The following is a 23268-nucleotide window of genomic DNA, read 5'->3' as shown; positions in this document are numbered from 1 at the left end:
AAATTGTTTTTGACATTTATAGTTAGAAAATGTGCCTAGGCTTGTTATATAAATCAGAATAACCAATCCCTTATTATAAGATTCTCCCCTTATGTTAGAATGCATCACCTTCCATTGTTCCCTGGAGCCATGATTTTTTGGCTTGTGTTATTAAGAGGGTTATTTATCAGGAGTGAGCCTAGTGGGTACTACCCCTTTCGCAATTCTTCTGACAGCCTCTTGCTTTACCACACATCACAAGATTAACAGTCCCTAGGACTTGACCTTACCAACGTGGTCATACCTCAGGAGCTAAAAATCAAGAGGAAATTGTTTTTAATAAGTAACCACAGAGACCAATGTAGCAAGAAATGCTAAGCAAAAGATAATCCACTGTATAAAGACCAAAAGAAAAGTGGTTTCTCACAACTGCAAGGCTGACAGTTTACCTTACAGTTTTTTCCCCCTCTGTAAACTGGCATTTGCTAAGCAAGTTTAGGAGGAAATTCCACATATTCAGTCATGTTCTTCAAACTCCATTTCTCATGATAAACCACTGGCTCAGGGTGCTTGCTCTAATTTTTCTGTTCCATTAAACAAGTGTGGGGCTTTTTTGATTCAAGAACATTAACGTGCAACATCTGTTACTTTGCTTTTAGTGACCTGTACCATCACCCAATTCATTAATAATCCAAGTAACTAATAAATGATAAGAATGGATAGCTGTGTTTGAAGGTGATTTTAAGAAAAATGAATACATGCAGACACTAGATACAATTACTGTGCCCTTCCAGAACACTGGATTTATGTTCCCATTCAGATTTTATTTGTAACTACTCCCTGTTATCAGCAGTGGTATAAATTATGTGTTATCTACTATTTTAAAACCATTTTAACCATAGTCTCTCTCCATCCTTTTTTGTTTTAAACATAGGATATGGATTTGATTGACATACTTTGGAGGCAAGATATAGATCTTGGGGTAAGTCGAGAGGTATTTGACTTCAGTCAACGACAGAAGGAGCATGAGCTGGAAAAACAGAAAAAACTTGAAAAGGAAAGACAAGAACAACTCCAAAAGGAGCAAGAGAAAGCCTTTTTTGCTCAGTTACAACTAGATGAAGAGACCGGCGAGTTCCTCCCCATTCAGCCAGTACAGCACACACCATCAGAAGCCAGTGGGTCTGCCAACTACTCCCAGGTACAGGGCACACTCAGTTCTTGGGAAAAGGTGTGGGACAGGACCCAAAGAACATGGACCCAGGGTTTAATCTGAGTTCCAGCTTTGCCTTTTACTTCAAGGCCTTTTTATTAAAAGTCAACCTCCCAACCTCAGCCCCCTGATGAGTTCAATGCCTGACTCACCTCACCTCAGAGTATAACAGTTAGGACATATGTATACAGGGAAGAGCTCTTTATAAGCTGTAAGAAAACACTGTTATTGTATCGATCAAGCAGCTGCAACAGTACTGACAGTAGAAGAAGAATAGTAGGGATTACTCATGGTACTGGGACAAGTACTGTTTTAATATTGATTAATCAACAGTTGAATTACCATTATCCTACTTTACAGATGAGCAACTGCAGCTCAAAGAGGTTAAATAACTTGCCCAGAAAACTGGGCAATAAATTGAGGGGGCCACAATTTGAAGCCAGAGTCTGCTTTGATTCTGTGCTCTTTACTAAATTGACTTCTGAAGAGATATTTGATTAACTAGATTGTAAACATTTTATGAACACTGAACAATTTTTTAATTCTTCTGTCTTTCCCTTTTGTGCAGGTAGCCCACATTCCCAAAGCAGATGATTTGTACTTCGATGACTGCATGCAGCTTTTGGCAGAGACATTCCTGTTTGTAGATGACAATGAGGTATTAACATCTGGTTAACAGCAGGTCTCCACAACTGAATCTAATATACCCTATTATCAGTCCCTTTGGTGCAGTGGTCCTCAGCCTTTATGGCACCAGGGACAAGTTTTGTGGAAGACAAGTTTTCCACGGACTGGGGAGATGAGGACGGTTCCAACATGATTTCAAGGGCATTACATTTATGTGCACTTTATTTCTCTTATTACATCAGTTCTACCTCAGATCATCAGGCATTAGGTCCCAGAGGTTGGGGACCCCTGCTTTGATGAATCTCTATTAAAAAGATAAAACAGCATTTTAGGAGCAATTATTTATCACGGAAACCTCAGCCTATAGGTAACAATTTGGAGGAAAAAAAAACCCAACCTCCCTCTGCCCATATAAATGCAGAACCACAAAAAATGTTTACTCCTGCATAGCCAGAAGCATGCATGCATCAGCAAAACCATGGAAGCAAATAACTCATTTGTTATAGGTACTTAGATTTCTTTGAGTAGAAAGCAAGCTGGGTAGTAAAACCAAGACTTGTTCGGTTAACAATTTTAATAATTTATTTTCTGAATCACTATACTAAGTGTTACATAGATACAAATTCAATTCTAAAGATTGTTCTTAGGCATTTTGAAGTTTACCTTCAAATGCATGGGGTAAAGCAGTTAAGCTAAGGAATAAACTTGGGAGTCAGTTGGGCAAGACAAAAGATTTGTTTGATCATATGGAAATAGCAGTTATGACAAATATGGAACTGCAGCCAATTCCAACTTCAGATGTTGTGCTGGCCTTGCAGCGCACCAATCCACTGTTGGTGGCAGATTCACATACAGACGCCTTCTCAATTTTAGGTTTCTTCGGCCACGTTTCAATCACCTGTTCCCGATATTCCCAGCCACATCGAGAGCCCAGTCTTCAATGCTCCTTCTCAGGCTCAGTCACCTGAAACTCTGTTTGTTCAGGTAGCCACTGCTGATTTAGACGATATGCAGGAGGACATTGAGCAAGTTTGGGAGGAACTATTATCCATTCCAGAATTACAGGTAACTAAGATCTAGTAAAATGAATACCAAAGATGCTATTTTATATTCAGTCCCTTTAAATTAGTCATTCCAGTTATTTATTATTTATATGCCACCTACTTACAGGAAGAATTGGAAGGTGCTTTTAAATTAGTCAGGATGGCCTGGGCACCATGCTCACTTCAGTGAACTTTTGTTAGTTAAACGGACTGGATGTCCTGAGGATAGATCAGGTGTTAACTATCTGTTGGAAATGGGAATTATCTCTGAATTCTGGAGGAGCTTGGTGAGAAATCGGGGTGGGGGGAGAGAACCATCAGATACGGATTATCAACTATTAAAAATAGCTTAACCTTGATTTACATAGTATAAACTTCTTTTCCACACAGTGTCTTAATATTCAAAATGACAAGCTGGCTGAGACTAGTACAGTTCCAAGTCCAGAAACCAAGCTGACAGACACTGACAATTATCATTTCTATTCATCAATGCCCTCACTGGATAAAGAAGTTGGTAACTGCAGCCCACATTTTCTCAATGCTTTTGAGGATTCCTTCAACAGCGTCCTCTCCACTGAAGACTCCAGCCAGTTGACAGTGAATTCATTAAATTCAAGTGCCACAGTAAATACAGATTTTGGTGATGAATTTTACTCTGCTTTTATAGCAGAGCCCAGTACCAGCAACAGCATGCCCTCCTCTGCTACTTTAAGCCAGTCACTCTCTGAACTTCTAAACGGGCCCATTGATCTCTCTGATCTGTCACTTTGTAAAGCCTTCAATCAAAACCACCCTGAAAGCACAACAGCAGAATTCAATGATTCTGACTCTGGCATTTCACTCAACACAACAAGTCCAAGCATGGCATCACCAGACCACTCAGTGGAATCTTCTATCTATGGAGACACATTGCTTGGCTTCAGTGATTCTGAAATGGAAGAGATAGATAGTGCCCCTGGAAATGTCAAACAGAAAGGTCCCAAAACACAGTCAGTGTGGCCTTCTGGGGACCCAGTCCAACCTTTGTCATCATCACAGGGCAACAGCGCTGCAGCACGTGATTCCCAGTGTGAAAATGCACCAAAGAAAGAAGTGCCTGTAAGTCCGGGTCATCGAAAAACCCCATTCACAAAAGACAAACATTCAAGCCGATTGGAGGCTCACCTCACAAGAGATGAGCTACGGGCGAAAGCTCTCCATATCCCATTCCCTGTAGAAAAGATCATTAACCTCCCAGTTGAAGACTTCAATGAAATGATGTCCAAGGAGCAATTCAACGAGGCTCAACTTGCATTAATTAGAGATATACGTAGGAGGGGTAAGAATAAAGTGGCTGCTCAGAATTGCAGAAAAAGAAAACTGGAAAATATAGTGGAACTGGAGCAAGATTTAGATCATTTAAAAGATGAAAAAGAAAAATTGCTCAAAGAAAGAGGAGAAAATGACAAAAGCCTCCATCTCCTGAAAAAACAACTCAGTACCTTGTATCTTGAAGTCTTCAGCATGCTACGTGATGAAGATGGAAAGCCTTACTCTCCAAGTGAATACTCCTTGCAGCAAACAGGAGATGGCAATATATTCCTTGTTCCCAAAAGTAAGAGGCCAGATATTAAGAAAAACTAGATTTTGGCCTTTTCTGATCTAGTGATTTTGGGTTTTTTTGTACTGTTATACTAAAAAAGCTCCTACTGTGATGTGAAATGCAGAAATATACTTTATAAGTAATTCTATGCAAAATTATACTCAACTAGTGTAGAAAATATAGCATTAAAATAAGTTATCAGTATGCTGAATCAGTAGTTTCACTTTAACTTTGTAAACTTAAAATTTCTTAGACCACCATTTGGGCTAGTTTCTATATATTGTAAATACTACAAAAACTCCTTATTTATACTGTTCTTATCTCATTTGTTACGTTCATAGATTTATATGATACATCTGGCTAAAAAGCAAATTGTTGCAAAACTAACCACTATGTACTTTTTTATAAATACCATATGAACAAAAAAATGGCATTTTTTAAATATTAAATTGTTTAGCTCTGGCAAGACTATTTAGTTGAAAAGCTGGTACTAATAAAGGAATATCAGGACCGTTCTATCATTTCCTTGAAGTTCATTCACAATCTTACATGACAATATCTAGCATCACACTAAATTGGGGCCGGTGTATATCAGAAAGATGTTTCTTTTCAGCAAGTATATTTCAACCAAGAAAAATACTATATATACCTTGACATGAAAACACTGGTTCTTTTATTTGCATTTGAAGGTGTGGGACAACCATTCTATTAGCAATGAGTATTAGACAACAGGAAGTTGTAAGGCTAGGGGCCTGTTTGAGGAACTGTATGGCTGAAACGTGGAGTGGGAGAAAAAGGGTAGGTTGGTAAAATAGGACACAGCACAGATCCTTGTTACGCCTTCATAACCTTGGCTTTTGCCTACTAGAGAACTACTGGAGGAGTTAAGTAGAAGTAAATCAGAGTTAAACTCTCCTCTGCCTTGTATGTCTGTAATAGTCTCAAGAGTAAAGAAAGGTCGGAGCAGACCAATGGGGAGGCTCTGAAATGCTCGCGTGGGGCATGGTGGCTCCATCTGGGGTTACAGCAGTGAGAAGGCAATGGATTCTGCATATTTCTAAGGTAGGGCTAAAAGGATTTTTCAGTAGAATGGATGCAGGGTGAGAGTGACTCAAATACTTGAACATCTGGAAGAACAGAGTTGCCCAAACATGGTGAAGACTGGCTAAGAGGTCTAGGTGGGAAAATCAGTTCACTTTGGGACACATTCTATGATTAAATATATAAATAGCAAGTACAAAATTAAAGCCCTTTAAAACTTGGGAGAATCTGCAGGCCACCCACACGACACCATTCACAGCACTCATCACTTCATCTAATCAAGTGTCTGACTCATGTCATGTTTAAATTCAAGTGGGAAAAGAGAAGTCATCTGAGGGTTCAGCATGTTTAGCACACGCAACAGGTTACACAGAGCCCTGTCAATCCGTTGGGAGCAAGACAGGTCTGCATGCTCTAGAGCCAGGCTGCCGCCATTTCCCAAGAATGACTTCCAGTGAGGCGAAGCACACTGCTCACTCATCTATAAATCAGGGATAAACATGCAGTGAGTTACTCCAAAAAATAAATACGGAGCCTAGCTGGTAGCAAGCACTCTATAAATGATATTTTCTTTGGCCCTACATTAGCAAGAGAAAGGAACTAGTCAAATTAGCTTAGTAAGAATCTGACTCAGATGACGACAGGAAAGTTCAGCAATGGAAAACGACTAAGGGTTAATCTAAGCATTCAAATATAGATTCTGGGGGGACTTCTCTGGCGGCCCAGATGGTAAAGAATCCACCTGCAACGTTAGACACTCGGGTTCAATCTCTGGGTCAGGAAGATCCCCTGGAGATGGGACTGGCTACCCGCTCCAGTATCCTTGCCTGGGAATACCTATGAACAGGAACCTCCTGGGGTCTAATCCATGGGGTCACAAAACAAATCGTGACCAAAAATTTCTTCCCACAATGGTATTTAGATCGATCCCTGGAAGATACCCCTTTCCCAACCTCCAGACAGTCTCATCTTGAATAAAGTACACTGAAATAAAATATTGGGTGAGGGTGATGGCAACAATCTTATCAGTGGCCACCATCTGGAGCGCCTGGAATTAACTTTATCATCTATTAACCACTGCCCCACCACCACCACAAACACACACGGGGGAACACTGCACTAGCAGGACAGCAGATACTTTCACTCCCATTCATTCTTTGAGTCAGTCATATTTGGAAATATTTTAAGACAACCAATCACATCTCAGTACCCAATTATTATTCTGAAGTACTATACATACTACATTACCCAGAACCAGAATTTTAAAATCTAACAAATTCTAAGTGACCCATGACTAAAAGTAGATTTCATCTCTTGATCAAGATTTGAATTGTATTTATCACTAACTCCCCAGATCTTTAAACTTTGCTGTTAAGCCTTAAACTCAGTCCCGAATTTCAAAATGTGTACCAATGCCTTTCACATCAAAGTATAGCAAGCATTAGAAATCTTAATTTCATGATAATCCATTTGTTGTACAGAATTCTTGCAAGATTTCTCCTGAAGCCTGTGGTGTGGCCCCTCAAAGTACCTTAAACTTACATACCCATTCTTCTAAGCCTCAGACCATACACAAAATATTCTCAAAGATATTACTAGGTCAATTCCAGCACTCTTGAGAACTGGGAAAAATTTAGACAAGAACTTTGATTCTACATGGAGGGGAAAACCTATTAGCATTAACTCGGTCACCCTCTAAAAAAAATACTATCTTTAGGAACCATGGAACAGGTACTAGCTTTAGCTCTTTAAATCCATTTTCAGATTTAACCTTTAGACTTACTAGATCACTAGATTACTGTTGCCAAGTATCTTAAAATGCCACTTACCCACAACTTCAAGGTTAAACTCAGCACTAGGCTTATTTGATGCCTAGACTGCATACTGCTAAGTCAAACTAATTCTTGACAACCATTTTCAAAGTAACATTTAATTCTACATAGTTGATGTGAACCGCTACCATCACCAAACTGCCAAAGGGAGCATGGCACATACAGAAACTCCTAATAACTTGATCATGGTCACAAAACTATTTGAAAACTGATTATTTTCCAATACTTAATGAATAAAAGGTGTTAAGACAACTGAGGTTAAATGCAAATAACCTGTCAAGAGCACTTCTGATCCAGGTAACCCAAGATTTGTTGGCAGAATGGACTAATTCAACAATGTATTTTTAAATGAAAATTACATGTATCCTACTTTTCAGATACAGCTAACATGATAGAATCTGTAATCCTTGTGATAAGCCCAAACTATTAATGTCTATATACATGGATGTGCTGAAATTTTACCATTTCTCATTAAGCTGTCCACATCCTTGTACGTAACATTATTCACATTACCATAAATTTTAAAACAGTACAGATAAATCCGTTATTTCCCAAGCAGCTTTCAGTGTCATGCCAGGCAAAAACAGATTAATGCACCCTTGCCCTACCTGACTGAAAAAGCAGTAAGCAAAACCGGCATTTTACACCTACTACTTTACTCTTCTCCCCAACCCTTGGGACTTCATACTCAATTCCAAGTTCAATTAACCCAATGTTTAACTGGATCCCACTTTTAATTCCAATACATGGGAAGAGTCCAATTTGTCTTGACTGAACATTTTGCATTTTCATTCTGAGACAATAGCTCAACTACTCCAGCATTAAACTCAATTTATAACCTACAGCTTCACAGAATATAAAAGCATTGCCATTATTCTATGAAAGCAATACTGAATAAAAGCAAAATGTATCACAATCCTGTTAACAGCCCCAAAGCCTCAAGACCGCGTCAGTTCACAAAGCATTTAACATGTTAATAGCTATCAATGCAGAGCCTAGTGTTCTTTTCCCAACCCTTCAATGAAAAAATGCTCAACTGCCTTTCTTGAAGTCAAGAAACCCAAATACTTCTGGCTTCCCTGGTGGTCCAGTGGTTAAGAATCTGCCTAGTAATGGGGGGAGGGACACAGGTTTGATCCCTGGTTGAGTAAGATCCCATATGCCAGAGAAACTAAGCCTGTGTGCCACAACTACTGAGCCCTTTAGAATCTGTTTCTCAAGATTAGAAGCGCTCATTATCACTAGAGTAGCTAGCCCCACTCAGCCCAACTCAAGAATGCCCACCACAGAAGACTTGGCACAGCCAAAAATAAAAAACCTAAATAGAGCACCTTCTAACATCTGGAATCCCCTTTCTTCTGAACTGCTTACTCACATTAGCTAAAATTTTTCTCCAGAAGTTGATTCACTCCTCACCAATCACCTAAATTATCACTCAAAATCCTTAAGTGGCAGTAAAATTTCCCACACCTATTCCTCATGTGATGTTTACCACCTTTAACTCATGTGAAGGCTCATTCCAGGTTTCCTTTTTCACTTATTAGTTATGTCCACCTATTCACCATTGAAGTCACATGAACATTGTGAAGTGACAAAACCACACACACATTTCTAAAAATATTTTAATGAAAAAGTTCTTTCTGTAAACATTTCATTATACTACAAATAAAACATCTGAATCCATTACAGACCACCTCTTAAAGTCTTATAAATCAGAGTAAAACATTGAGATCTAAAAGAAATCTTGAGTATTTGATATAGGCTAACAATCCTTAACGTTACCCCTGCACATGAGCATGCTTACTCACTACTTTGTGACAATTCATTGGAGTTCCAAGAGATACTGGCATTAGAAGTATTTCAAATTGTGACTTACATAATTAGAACTCTTAAAACCAATTTTATTTCAACTGTTCAACAAATGGTCCTTTTTAACAAATTTTCTTCTTTAGGACATAAGTGTAAATCGATTCTTTAAGAAGAAATGTAGTGTGGGAAGCTGTAACCTAGGAGTTTTGACAAAAGGTTTGCCTTGACCATCTCTGGTATAACTTTTGTTTACTGGTGTTATGAGTTAAGAGCATCGTATTTTTCAGAAATGACAGTGGAACTATATTTAAATAAAATCACTTTATTTCATAAAATCGATGGACTGGAAAAGAACAATGTCTTGCCTTTAAAAAAGAAAATGTTTCATTATCTCAGGAAATTTGCGTCATTAAAAACCATGTTGTAAAGAAATTTAAAAGGCTATTTACCTTATTTAACACTTCTATGATGTGTAGAAACTCAGCCCTGATTTAGTCAGAGACCCAACCAGCCATTCTCTGAAAATAAATCTGTGGCAAACTACTACTCCTGTTTATATATAAGAACTTGACTTATAATTTAGAAACAAGTTTTAACCGTCTGTCCCCTTCCCCTAGTGTTATTTTAAAAAGTGAATTAACACCAAATCTCAAATTTTAACAAGCCCTTTTGGGGCAGCAATAGCCCTTGTGAACAATTAGCATCTGACTGTGTAGCAATAGAGTAATACTTTTTAACTATTCTTTGGGAAAGGTTATCTTTTAGAAAGGAGCTTTAGTTTATGTAGGGCCCTACTACTTCTGGTTAACAGGTCAACAACAAAACCAAAAAAGAACCAAAAGTTTATCGTGTTAGTCCAAATAATTCCCTGAAGTCATATGCAAGAGAACTTACTTATGTATGAGGCCACTTGAATGAAGACCATTTTTAGATCTGTTATGATCTGACAGTTTTGAAAGTTCATTCCAGATGGTTTTTTTTTTTTCCCCCTAGAATGAGGATTGGAAGTGTAATGCTTCTGTTACAAGTCATGCTTGTTACAAAAATTCTTTAAAAAACTCTGGTCACTCCCTTTCCAAAAATTGACTTTATCGTAAAGACACCAACAATGAATTGTTTATATCTGACTCAAGATCAACACTCATGGTTTTTGCAGAGAAAATCTTAAAACTGTTTAAAATGTGCTGGATGTGATTCCTCAAGACAGAACTTTCAGCTGAACAAGTTTGCCAATGTATCTAATAGTTTTAAAATATGTACTAGAAATTTATGGGGAAACAAATGGTGTCATCAGGCTTTACTGTGAGCTACAAACCTTACCCAGCCAGAAACCTTCGTATTTAAGATGGTAGGAAAGACATTCCTCATTTAGGCAAGTAGGGTTCTCATTCAACCTGCAAATCAAAAAAATTACTCTTACCTTGCTTTACAAAAAATCACTCTTTAATTAGTGAAAAAATTCAAATTCAAACCTTACCTAATGCTTATTGCCCTTCCTCGCAGGTCTAAATGCTAGACCTACTGACTGTGGCCAACTATCTCTCATTGGTGTTCCAAAAGGCGAAGAGCTCCTTCCCGCTAGACCTTCTTCGATATTTCAGTTGTAATAAGCAGATTTAACTAGCTTTTGGAAAGTTGCTCACTATCACCATAGTATTTTATGCCTTCACTTCTCTGTAGTTGAAGCTCTTGCTGCTGCCTTGTCATTCTTTATTTATGCTGACTTGTCCATACTCAAAATGCTGCTGAAGTCCTGTCTTAGTGAGTCTCGTTTGATCCACACCGTGCTTAAAAAGCACCTCTTAGGTCCTTTAAAGCTGGTTAAATCGCTCTCCTCATGGCTTAACTTTTCCACACTGTTCACAAGAACTAAGCTAACAATACAACTTATAAACAGGTCACATACACAGATTTCACCTGCTTATAGGTTGCAAACATCAACTTACTGACAGTATTTTCACTATTAAACTAGTTCCAGAACACAGAAAGTTTTGTTAACAGTACAATTAACCTCATATGTCATTAAAGGATACTGTCAAGGTTGTGTCAAAACAATTTCACAAACATAGAAACAGGAAATGTTAACCTCCCCCATTCCTTCAACCTTTATTATATGAATAAAAAAAAACTTGAGACAATTTAGCTTAATTTTAATAAAATGTTTCCCAAGCATTATCTTGACCAGGTACCCAGATTTAAGTTATGAACATTGACAGTGTCCATTTATATAACCACACTTTTAAGTTGTTAAAGACTTAACCATTTGCTGATAATTAGCCTATTTTCTACACTGCTTATTCACATATGTCCATTAACAAATGGAATGTTGTCTGTTACATTTATTGGTTTGTGAGTGTTTTCTGAAAAACTGCAGTGTCTGTGAAGACCAATTTCCATGCTGGCATGCATCCAAATATTAATGCACAGAGGCACAGAATTAGAGCAACGAGAGCATAGTCAAACACTAGCACGCCCCATCCCCCCTTTATTGCTTGTTTTGCTTAGTACTTCTTAAAACAAAAATAAGAATCTCAAATTCAACGTTCAACTGCCAAAGAAACAATAACAACAGGGCACATACTCAGGGCTTGAATGAAATTGTAAACACTAGCTGGCGCAAAACAGTAGACATTGATTTATGTGTGTGTGTGTATATATTTATATATATGTGACCTTGTTATCTAAAACTCTTCTCAACAAGGATCTTCCAAACAAATTGTAAACTCATACCAACATGATTTAGGTTCAAGCATACATGAGTAACAGTGTGTTCTTTGGGATTTTAAGTGAGTACAAGCTGACTATTCAAATTTGAATTCAGGTCTCGGGGAAGTGAAAAGCTTTTTTGTACTAAGCAACTGTGCTGCAAGTCTACTGCAGTTAAGTATCTGGGATGATTTCCATCTAGACTATCCTTGGTTTTCACCCAGTAAAATGCAGAGGGTACAAACAGGAAAGCATGCCAGCCAGTTAATGGTTCAACAATGCATGATTTTTATTCCCTTGCTCTGAGAGCTTGTATCAAAAAAATAGATATTAAACCAAGGAAAATAACTGAAGATTTACGGGCCTCTTGTGCTTTAAAAAGGAAAAAAAGATAGCCACTAATTTGCTCAGATACAGCAGGCTTAGTGGTCTTGTATTTTCAACATTTTCAGAATGTTTCCTAAGGTAGGAGGAAAGGGGAAACATTCACTACCCCTTCCCAGAATTTAAACAGAGGGCAGTAGACATTCTTTACACCCAAATAAAACGATGGCAGCAGTTCACTTGTGACCAAGGTGAATGTAGAATGGAGATGTTCTAAACACAGCTAGGACTCTCAGCAAAGCTAATACACTAAAATCATGATTACATTTTGAAAGAAAATGCACAAAAACCAAATAGAAATTTTGAGATTTTTCATTTGAAGGTAAATCTTAATGCTATTAAATTCACAAATATGCTAATTTAAATACCCAATTCTATTATCTAAAACACACATTGCAAACATACAAATATCTATTCTCTCCACATGTCAGAGCCGTCCATGTCATGGTTTGGAAATGCGGAGAATAGATTCCCCTTAAACTGCAAGTCAGCAGGTGTTTCTTTACAGTTAACTTTAGCAAAATTCATACAAAATAGTAATTAACAATGATCTTCTTTACTTGTTAACTCACAAGGAAACACCTTCAAAACTGCATTTTGTTAAAGTTTCTGTACTAAAATGTAGAAAAACTGAACTACACAAATATTGAAAAGTTAAAAATTCCTTAATTTTTTATTCCTGGTACCACTACCACAATTTACAGGGCAATATACCTGATGTAATGAAAAGAAAAAGAAAAAGACAAAGCTACAACAGATAAAAGACCTCAGGAATGTACATCTAATCGACACTACATTGCATTAATCAATAGCTGCACTTTTTGCAAACTGTGGCTATGACAGTCCTGAACAAGAAGGGTTTCCTGTTTAAGCTGCAGTAACTTTTCTGACTATGGATCATCGCTCCTTCTGTGGCAGATTTTTACAGTTCCTCTAACGCATTTGGGACGACTGTCTCAAAGTAACCTGCAGCTTTCCTGACAACTCCTCGCTCTCTCTCCTGCTAAGAACTGTAGCCTGTTGAATAATACAGGATAAAAAAATTATTACACTCAGTGAACAATTCCACATATTCTTTTATCATCATTATAAAAACTTAAAAGATACCTACCCTTTTCTTCTGAGTTTTTAGAACCTTCTGCTACCATATCCACCACTTCCACCACCAGATCCATAACCACCTGGAAATACACATAAAAAGATTATAAAGAAATATACATACATTTTTAACTTAAACGGCAATATAGAACTTTACTAGGAAAAAAAATTATTTACCACCATAGGGACTGCCCGAGCTTCTTCCACCAAAACTACCCCCTTTCATGGGTCCATAATTTGACTGCTGTTGTCCACTATAATTTCCAAAATCATTATAGTTTCCACCACCACCATAGTTACCTGAAATTACAAAGATTTTATTTGTGGCTGACCTATAGAAGTTATTTTCCTTGTTTTTAATACATACATGCATTGCATTATCTTTTGACAATCACGGCATCATCCTGACACACACAATCCTTTAAGATTTCACAGAACTATCAAACTCTTTCCACCAGAAAGATCTCAGACATACACAGGAGAGGAAGAGAGAGTGAAAATTGGCTCAAGAGATAGACAGCTACCAGTCTTCATATTAAATGCTACACTCTGGCACATTCTCTTCATAACACTGAACACCATAAAATCTGATAGATTCGCTGTAGCTAAGTCACTGATAAAAAGCATTTCAAATTGACTATTAGGAAAAACCTGTTGTTGATACAGCAATACAATTCAAAATTGAATACATTCATAATAAAGTTCTTTAAAGTATCATGGAGTATGGAATAATGATGCAGATTAACTTAAGAGTCTGAAACACCACTGACATATTTTTAATCACCTAAATCCTGATAATACCTATTCAACATGTCTGCATATTCAATTTAGAGTTACCATCTGTCCAGCTTAAAAGTGCCTAAAGTAAAAATCCAGGCAACAAACATTACTGTTAAATGTCCTATTTCAATATGGAGAATATGTGAATACATTTTGCAAATTTACTAAATCGCAGCAATGTAAGAAAATTCAGTTTAACTTTCCACTATTTGAGTATTTTCTATTATAAAACGTGAAATTTCATCTGTTTTAACGTTTTTCTAAAATGCCTGTAGTGAACTATAAAAACAATATTGAATACTTAAAACAAGTGAAAGCCTACCACCTCCAAAATTTCCTCCTTCATTGTAACCATCATATCCTCCACCACCGCCACCATATCCACCACCTTGGTTTCCATATCCTCCTGGTCCACCACCACCGTAACCTCCTCTACTACTATAACCAGGACCACCGCCATAGTTGCCACCTAGAAAAACAAATTGAATTTTTAGACAACAAACGTACAGTCAAGTTATAGAATGCCAGTTTACTGTGCTTTTAAGCCCCAGGAAAACAGGCCAATTAACACACTAAAACTTGGTGATACCTGGTTAATAAATAGAGCAGCTACAATCTAGGCTATTAACCACTAACATGAGAACTTAAATCTTTTGGTATTAAAAAACTGTTCCATTTTTTTAAAAAAATCTAAGAAAGAGTAAACAGTCTCCTCTGAGAAAAATAATTCCACCTCAATTATCCGTACAATAAATCTTATCCGCCAAAAAGAACAAGGTAACATTAAATCTTAAGGGGAAAAAAGGTCTGGTCGTCTATAGTATTAATTCAGAAACATACTTTAATAGTCAAGTCACACAAAAATATAGAAAATATAAAGTTGAAAAACATTACAAAACTTACCATCACCTCCAAATCCATTATATCCACCATCACCACCTCCATAACTCCCTCTGCTGCCACCACCTCCACCACCATAGCCTCCTTAAAAAGAAAAAAAAAAGGTGAATTAAATGTATATTCAATTTATTAACAAATTTTAGGTAGACATGTTCTCAGAAATAAGGTAACATCCTACCTCTTCCACCAAAGTTTCCACCACGGCCAAAGTTACCTCCACCACCTCCAAAGTTTCCTCCACGACCCATAAAGTTGCCAGATCCACCTCCACGACCTTGAACACAGGCAAGAAAGATCTTTAAGAAACTTACCATCATAACATGTCTATTTCGTATCCATATATGATATTACTCACCTCTTTGTGATCCAGCAGATTGCATCTCTTGTTTAGAAAGGGCCTTTTTCACTTCACAATTATGCCCATTAATAGTGTGGTATTTCTGAACTAAAATTTTTTTAATCAAACAAACAAAGAAAAGTTATTTGATGTTTCTGGAAAAGCACAAAGAAATGTTATCCTTTACTGCTATACAACTTATTAAAACATCATCAAAATTATAGCAACTCTTGAGTGGGGTTTAGTGTTCTGGGATGTGTATCACTTGATCCAGATGCTGGTTACATGTGTAGCCACTTCATGAAAACTGAACCATACACTTTTCTATGCTATTTTATACACAATACAAACTTGTAAGCAATTTAGCAAGTTTAAAACAAAGCAAACAAACCATTTCTGCTTTCTCATTCAAGCTCTTCCATTCAAAGTGCTACTTACCAACAATTTTGTCAACTGTATCATGATCATCAAAAGTTACAAAAGCAAATCCTCTCTTTTTCCCACTCTGCCTGTCTTCCATAACTTCTATGGTTTCAATCTTGCCGTACTTTTCAAAGTAGTCTCTCAAATTATACTCTTCTGTATCTTCTTTAATACCACCAACAAAAATTTTCTTCACTGTTAGATGGGCACCAGGCTTTACAGAATCCTACAAATAAAAAATATGTAAGTAAAAAAACCTCAAAATTTTACAATTTCACACCATACAACATGGTACTATTAAAATACCTCTCTAGAAACAGCTCTCTTTGGTTCCACTACACGCCCATCAACCTTGTGCGGTCGAGCACACATTGCTGCATCCACTTCTTCGACACAAGAGTAAGTCACAAAACCAAAGCCCCTGGAACGTTTTGTTTGGGGATCTCTCATCACCTACAAAATAAAAAAATTAAAGCACTAAAACACACCTCTACAGGTCCTCTGCCCTCTTTTGAGAAACTTTTTTGTTATTTTAATAACTTACCACACAATCTGTAAGTGTGCCCCATTTCTCAAAATGTTCTCTTAAGCTATCATCTGTAGTTTCAAAGCTCAGACCACCAATAAACAGCTTTCTCAACTGCTCTGGTTCCTTGGGATCATGACCCTGAGGAAAGAAACCAATACATTTTATTTCATTTAGTAGTTAAATGCAAAGAAAAATCCCAAAGACTTTTAATCCCCTACAAATAACAACAAATTCCTGTACCATTATCACGTTGTCCAGTTAAAACACTAGAGTAGAATCGTGCACATCAATTGATTAAAGGAATCCAAACACCAAAAATACCTATAACCAAACTCTGAAATGCCAACATCACTTCAAAACCAAACTGAAGCCCAAGAGAATTCTAGCTTCAGAAGTCCCATAATTTTGAGCTACAACAACAAATTCCTGAGGGTAGATTATTTTTGAAGTGGCTACTGAGAAACCACTTTCTAAGAAATTAGTGTTGTGAATTCAGGATTTTATCTATACCATTTCTCTTCCTAACTTCCCTCCTGACTCTACACCTCCCAAAGCTTTTAATTTTAAACCACAAAACCGTGAAACACAACTTATGTTACAAGTGACAAACAGGGGGAAATTTACCACTTTCAAGCAAATAAACATGTTGAAATAAATATTTCTCAATGAAAGAGAAATTCCAGCATTCCCCCTCAGCAAAAAACCTGTGGGGGGGGGGAAATCTACCACATAAAAATTTCCTATTTGCACTTCAACACCACATACCCAAAATATCAAAACCAACACTTTACTAGGTCACACACCACCAGTTTTGGACTTACGTTAAGTACAGTATTCGAGATAGTTTGACAAGAAAGGAGCCCAACAAAACAAAAATTTGAGATTTACAGAAAATCAACATATGGCCTGAATTGTTTTATACTTCAACTAGATCTTTAATAAATTACACGAACAGCCACTTAATACATATATGCATTAAGATATCATTCATCAAAAGTGCTTAAATACATTACATTCTAAGGTCTTCCTGTGTCTTCTAAAAGTAGAGACGCTAAGGCATTTAATATGAAGAGGTTGTCACATGCTAGGAAAAAATGTTAGACGATTAATAGCCTAAAGCATTAATTCACTTAATTTCACCTTTTCAAGGCTCAGTTAAACGCATCTAATTGACGACAACGCAAAGTTGATAACTAGAACCCACATGGAATTTTCTCAAACAAATGAAAAATTCGACTCCGGTTGCAGGCCTGGAAAACAAATTTCCAAGGAACTACAACCAGAGCCTACCCATCAGAGAATTAAAAAAATGAAGATGAGAAAATTTTCAAATTCATATTTTACAACTACACTCAAATTTCGAGAGAATACTTCACCCACATGGCGCGAAGTTACGTGTTAACACTAAGTACTTTAGCAAAAATGGCAGCTTAAGAAGTACTTTAAAACAGTAAACTTCAGAAAGAAAAAAAAAAAACTCGTGTTTTCAACCGAGTGTTGCAATGTACAGAACGAGACATAAAATTCTCCACTGAGAGATCGCTAAGGCCTACAAACGCGTCGGGGGATCATCACCGAGAGCAGTAGGCCGCAAGCTGCGAAGCCATTTGCGGCATTCTCTGCTGGGCCGCCTCCTCCCTCTTCCTTCCAATCCCACGCTCTCTCCCGCGGCGGAGCCAGGCGGCGGCCATTGCGTGCCAATGCGCCATTTCGTAACGCGGCTGCGGATCAATGTCAGTGTGGCCGCCGCCCGCCTGCTCGCTCGCCCGGATGTGCCTGCTCGTCCCCTCCCCTCCCCCACCGCCTCCTCCCAACCGCTCTCGCCGAGGCCCGCCATGCCGCCCTCGGCCTCGCATCCGAGGCGGCGCGGCCAGCGGGCATCTCCGCTCCCGAAGTCTCCCCAGCCACACCGCGCCTCCAAGGGACCATCTGTGCAGCCCAGGGAGCCGGCAAGGCTGGCGAGAAGCCCCGAGGAGGGCTCCGAGGCCCGCTCCCCTCCCCCTCCCAGCGCCCGTCTCCACGCAGAGCGCGGGACGGCCGACCCGGTCCACCCGGCCTCCCCGCTCCCACCGAGCCAGGCCCCCCACCTTGCCGGCCACTACCCAGCAACCCCCCGCTCTCCCCCTAATACCTCCTCCCCCCGGCGGCGGCGGCGACGGCCGGAGTCGGGCTGGGGGCGACCGGGCGGCGGTTTTACCTCCATTTTGAGACCGGACTCGCCTCTTCCAACTCGAGTTCAATATGGGACCGAGAGGAAGAGGCGGAGCCAGCCGTCACGTGACGCACTTTCCGCGCGCCGCCGGCCTGGTGGGGGTGGGACGAATTAGGAAGGGGCGTGGCCACCTGGGCGCGAAGAGGGACTAGAACAGTGGATTGGCGGGCAGAGGATGGAGGCGTGGCAGGCCCCGGGAGCGCGCTCGCCTCGCCAACTTCCAGTTCGGCACCGCCCTTGCCACTGTTCGCGCCCGGGCGGCCACGAGGACGTCACCTGGGGTTTGGCCAATGGCATGCGCCCACGTCGGGAGAACGCCTCGTGACCGCGCGTCACTGGAGAAAAAGGCCTGTTTCCCTTTCTTCTCGCGCCCCTTTCCCCTCCCCCACGTGGGCCTTTTAGGTCTCTATTACTGAATTCGTTTCATTCCCGTGCTTAAATAAAACCACGTTTTTCCTTCTTGTAATTTAGAGTTGTAAGCCCTCTCGCCCCCTCGGCGTCTACTCGCACGTTTCCAATTGCCGAGGCCTGGTGTCAATGACTGCCACGCCCACTGTGAGCGCCCGCACTGAAAATCCATGTCACACGAACACACGTGAATCATGGGCATGTTGGAAAAGCTAACGCGGTTGACGCTGTGGAATTTCACCCTTAAAGAGCAGAAGCTAGACTGGTGGAGGATGACTTCGCTGATGGTCTGGTAGTTAGGACTTTTTGCTTACAGCGCAGGGGGCGGGGGAGGGGGCGGTCCAAGATTCCACCCACATGCCTAGCGGTGAGACCGAAAGATTAAATAAATAAAGTGAAAATGAGGAGGAAAGCTTTAAAAAAAAACTTTTCAAAAAGAGTGTTAAAAGAGTGTTAAAAATGTGCCGTCTGTAGCCCGCCAGGCTCCTCTGTCCATGGAATTCTCCCGGCAAGAATGCTGGACTGGGTTGCCATTTCCTTTCCAGTTGGTCGAAGTCAGTTAATGAGGTACTCACTCATCTCAAGAAACTTGTTGGCATTATTTTCTTAAACTACTAGTTGCTGTGCAAAGAGCTGAGGGGCCAGATTTAAATAATGATTTACAAGATTGCTAAAAGTAGGATTATAAGATACACTCGGAGAATGATTTTTACCTAATTGTTTTCACTTGTGGAGTATACAAACAAAATCAGAGGCGGTCTAATTCTTTCCTGACCTACCAAATGACTAACTCATTTGCCCTCACTGAGCTCTAGTTTTAGTTTTGTGGGTGTGTTGTGTTTTTTTTGAATGAAAATGGGGATAAGATTTAGTGATCACCATCACCCATGACAGCTGTAAGTTAATAATCTGTGGACTCCTATTTAAGCAAAGGTGCTGATAAAATGACCAGGATTGACAGGTCTCCCTACCATACTAAGATAAACCATATATTTTAATGTAGCAATCCATATGAACATCTCCTTTAGAATTGACCATGCCCTTCCTTAGAAAGATTAGAAATCTAATCAGTTATATTCTAAGTTGTTTGAAACGCAGTTTATTAAGCAATGGGGAATGACCAGCTTGGGAGTTTGGGGGGAAATGGGGCACAAGTAATAACCATCTATTGGTGTTTATGTAGCATTGCCCAAGTGGAACAGTGTTTGATTTGGGAGACATGAACTAAATGTACTCTGTTCTGGGGCAGAAACCAGTCACTAGGCCTTAATGTAACTTGGATGAAACAACCTTCCAAACCTCCTCTGGTTACTCTGATTCTATTATCACAAGCAAATTATTACATATTCTGTTTATCAGGTACTCCTGATAGCCAACAGTAGTCCTTAGGATATTGGAAAAGTTTTCTGTCCTCTTCTGATGTTTGTGTCAGAAGTTTTCTTCTTTTATACTTTTTATAAAACTTTATTACACAAAACTCTTGAGCAATCAAGCTTCGTCACTGGCCCCGGATTGAATTCTCTTCTGGAGGCCAAGAATCCCAGCCCATTTTGTAGTTCAGCAGCAACCTTTCATACTGGGGGCTCCTCCAGGATTCTTCAGGACAAGGTTCTCCTAGCATGCATGTTTTCTGCAGTACTCATACTAACTCTATAGTGCGCTTGTGTGAAATGAATTGACTGGCCTTGTGCAAAGCAAGTGAGGAGCCCTGCTCTGTGGTTCTGTGGTGACCTCATACGGCTTATGGCAGAAACCCTCTTGGGGGTTTATACCAACCAATGGACTTCCCCAGTGGCTGAGATGGTAAAGCATCTGCCTACAGTGCGGGAGACCAGGATTCAATCCCTGGGTCAGGAAGAGCTCTTGGAGAAGGAAATGGCAACCCTCTCCAGTATTCTTGCCTGGAAAATCCCAGGGACGGAGAAACCTGGTAGGCTACAGTCCATGGGGTCACAAAGAGTCAGATACTACTGAGCGACTTCACTTCATTTTCAGTTTATACCCTTAGTGTCTTGTTAATATATAAAAACTTTGTGAGTTTGAATACAAATAGTAAGATTATTTCATAAGACTATATATGAACTAGTCAAGAATAACTTGGTCAGTTCTGAGTATGCAGAAAAACTTGAAGTTAAAGACCTTAGGGAGATGGCACTCACACCTCAATACCTACGAGACACTACAAGGGTTATCAAGAAGACTGACCCCTTGGCTTCACTTTGGCGTATGTTTGCATGGTGTTTTCTAACCAAGTTATTTCTAATCAATAACTTGTGTTATTCTTTCTTTAAATTATATTAAATTCTCATATTAATTTGAGAAATGTTGGTTGATTTGATCTTAAGTATTGCCATCCAAGAAAATGCTATGTCAGTCTGCTTATTCAGGTCTTTTGGCCTAGAGTAAATTGTGGATTTCTTCCAGTTTAGTTATTCATCTGGATTCCGTGGTTTTTTTAGGCATTAGCTATTTGTTACGCTTTTGTCTAAGCTTCCCCTCCAACTCCAGGGCCACATGGTGTCTTGTACAAATATCCTTGTTGGAGTTCTTGACCCTGTTGGACAGACTCAAAACTTGGCTGCTTTCTGTCCTTGTAGCCCTGGTTGTCTTTGAAATGTCTTTGGGAGAGAGAAGGTGTGTTTGGAATAGGGATCAGGGGACAAGTGTCCTAGGGTTCGATGGGTTGGAAGACTGACTTTATAAATGATCTTTATCAAACTGCTCAATGTCTTTCATATCACAACACATAGAGAAAAATGCTGAATTTTTGTGTACAGCACATTCGGTTACATGAATGAAGAGATTTAGAGGCATCTGAATGATGGTTAAAAAAAAATTTATAACATTTTCTTTAAATTGAATAATGATAAAATAACAGTGTATTAGAGGATATATTAAACACTGAATTTGGATAAAACTTTCAAATAAAAATTTTCCACATTTTTAAATAGCTGACTTGAATTTGTTTCTGTAAATATATTTTATATTGTTTTATGGTTAAAATGGATTTATTAATTTACTGATCTAGACTTTTAGTGATAAACTCATATTCTGAATAGTTTTTATAAGTGAGGGACTCTGATCACATAAAATATTTAAAATCATGTTACACAATTGTACAAAAGGTACAATCATAATTATATGTAAAGAAAAACAACTCTTACAACTTTTTCCACTGACAAATATAATATTGCAATTTCATATGATAATACAAATGAATTTCAGCCCCAATAGTACATTTTTATATCTGAAACTCCAGTTTTCAGAACGTGCATGCATTGTCAAGAGCTAGCCTGGGCACTATTTAAAGAGTGCACTGCTGCAAGGAGATATATGTTCAGATGGATATTAAAGGCATTGCCTGGAGCTGAGCCTGTTAGAAACTATACTCTGCCAAGGCTCCTCTCTTATACCCTGACTGATTATCCCTGAGGCTGTGTGCTGTGCCCCCTGCATTGGCTCCAGGATCCCTGATTCATGAGGGGTGCTTGGCAGATAGATGCCAATGTGGCAGGCATCTCCTTGGCTACATGCAAACAGAACTGTAAGTGTTGGTTGTTTCTTTGGCATACACCTCAGACTGCTCTGCACAGGTGCCTGAGGAGACCCAAACAAGGCTGCCCATGGCCAGCGGTACTAGCCCAGAGGGCTCCAGCAGCCCATGACCCCTCTCAACTGCCCCATTGTAGGAGGGGTCAGTTCCTCACCCACATCCAGGACACCGCACACTGAAGTCCACCAGTTGGGAAACTTTGTCTGTATTGTGTGCCTCATTTTATGAATGAGGAAGCTATTTTATAGATCAAGGAGCTGATTTTCTTTTTTTTTACCCCCAAAACTAAGAGCAAATATGGAGAGTCAGAACTGACAGAGAAATTGAATGCAAATATCTTGGATAAAAGGAAGGTAATGCTTAGAAAGGAAGAATATAAGCTTTCTTATCTGCCACTATATTCAGAATATGCTAATAATTTTTATTTTTTAAAAATAAGCTTTATTTTTCTGAAATCTTGGTTTTTAAATGAGTATATGAAGTAAAACACAAAACAAAAATCTCTCTGCCCAAATCCTATTACACAGATTTGACCACACTCAACATAACTTAGTATATATATTCTTTTACATTTTCTTCTAGGCCTGATTAAAGTTTTGAGCCGTGTGCATGCTCAGTTGTGTCCAGCTGCTTGTGACCCCATGGACTGTAGCCCGTCAGGCTCCTCTGTCCAAGGAATTTTCCAGGCAAGAATATTGGACTTCTCCAGGGGATCTTCCTGACCCAAGCATCTCCTGCACTGACAAATGGATTCTTTACCACTGAGTCACCGGGGAAGCCCTATGGCCATATATACACATTTACATGGACTT

The 23268-nt window shown here is 39.2% G+C and overlaps 2 protein-coding genes across 11 annotated transcripts in view; one reads left to right on the top strand and one right to left on the bottom strand.

Moving 5' to 3' along the window:
* The window catches only part of NFE2L2 (nuclear factor, erythroid 2 like 2), a 37851-nt gene extending 29536 nt beyond the window's left edge, over positions 1-8315 (top strand). For all 4 annotated transcript variants that reach the window (XM_040227686.1, XM_040227687.1, XM_040227688.1 and 1 more), the window contains exons 2-5: positions 914-1180; positions 1761-1850; positions 2693-2884; positions 3253-8315. In XM_040227686.1, the coding sequence (XP_040083620.1) occupies positions 914-1180; positions 1761-1850; positions 2693-2884; positions 3253-4485 (1782 nt within the window). In that variant the 3' untranslated portion in view covers positions 4486-8315. The remainder of the gene's footprint in view (positions 1-913; positions 1181-1760; positions 1851-2692; positions 2885-3252) is intronic.
* Positions 8316-8921: 606 nt separating this feature from the next.
* HNRNPA3 (heterogeneous nuclear ribonucleoprotein A3) lies at positions 8922-18583 on the bottom strand. Of its 7 annotated transcripts, none has more exons than XM_040227690.1 (11): positions 18415-18583; positions 16299-16421; positions 16061-16207; positions 15770-15980; positions 15350-15439; positions 15173-15268; positions 14998-15078; positions 14417-14563; positions 13492-13614; positions 13328-13397; positions 8922-10520 (listed from the first exon to the last, which is right to left on the bottom strand). In XM_040227690.1, the coding sequence occupies exons 1-10, from the start codon at positions 18484-18486 to the stop codon at positions 13345-13347; spliced, it is 1143 nt and encodes a 380-aa protein (XP_040083624.1). In that variant the 5' UTR covers positions 18487-18583; the 3' UTR covers positions 8922-10520; positions 13328-13344. The 7 variants fall into 7 exon arrangements, with proteins under 7 accessions (XP_040083624.1, XP_040083627.1, XP_040083630.1 ...); XM_040227693.1 differs by having other exon boundaries at positions 14420-14563; XM_040227696.1 differs by having other exon boundaries at positions 14420-14563; positions 18481-18579.
* Positions 18584-23268: the final 4685 nt, after the last annotated feature.

This window comes from Oryx dammah, unplaced genomic scaffold (genome assembly GCF_014754425.2).
Source record: "Oryx dammah isolate SB20612 unplaced genomic scaffold, SCBI_Odam_1.1 HiC_scaffold_27, whole genome shotgun sequence".
NCBI lineage: Eukaryota > Metazoa > Chordata > Mammalia > Artiodactyla > Bovidae > Oryx > Oryx dammah.
This window is presented reverse-complemented; position numbering and strand designations above follow the sequence as displayed.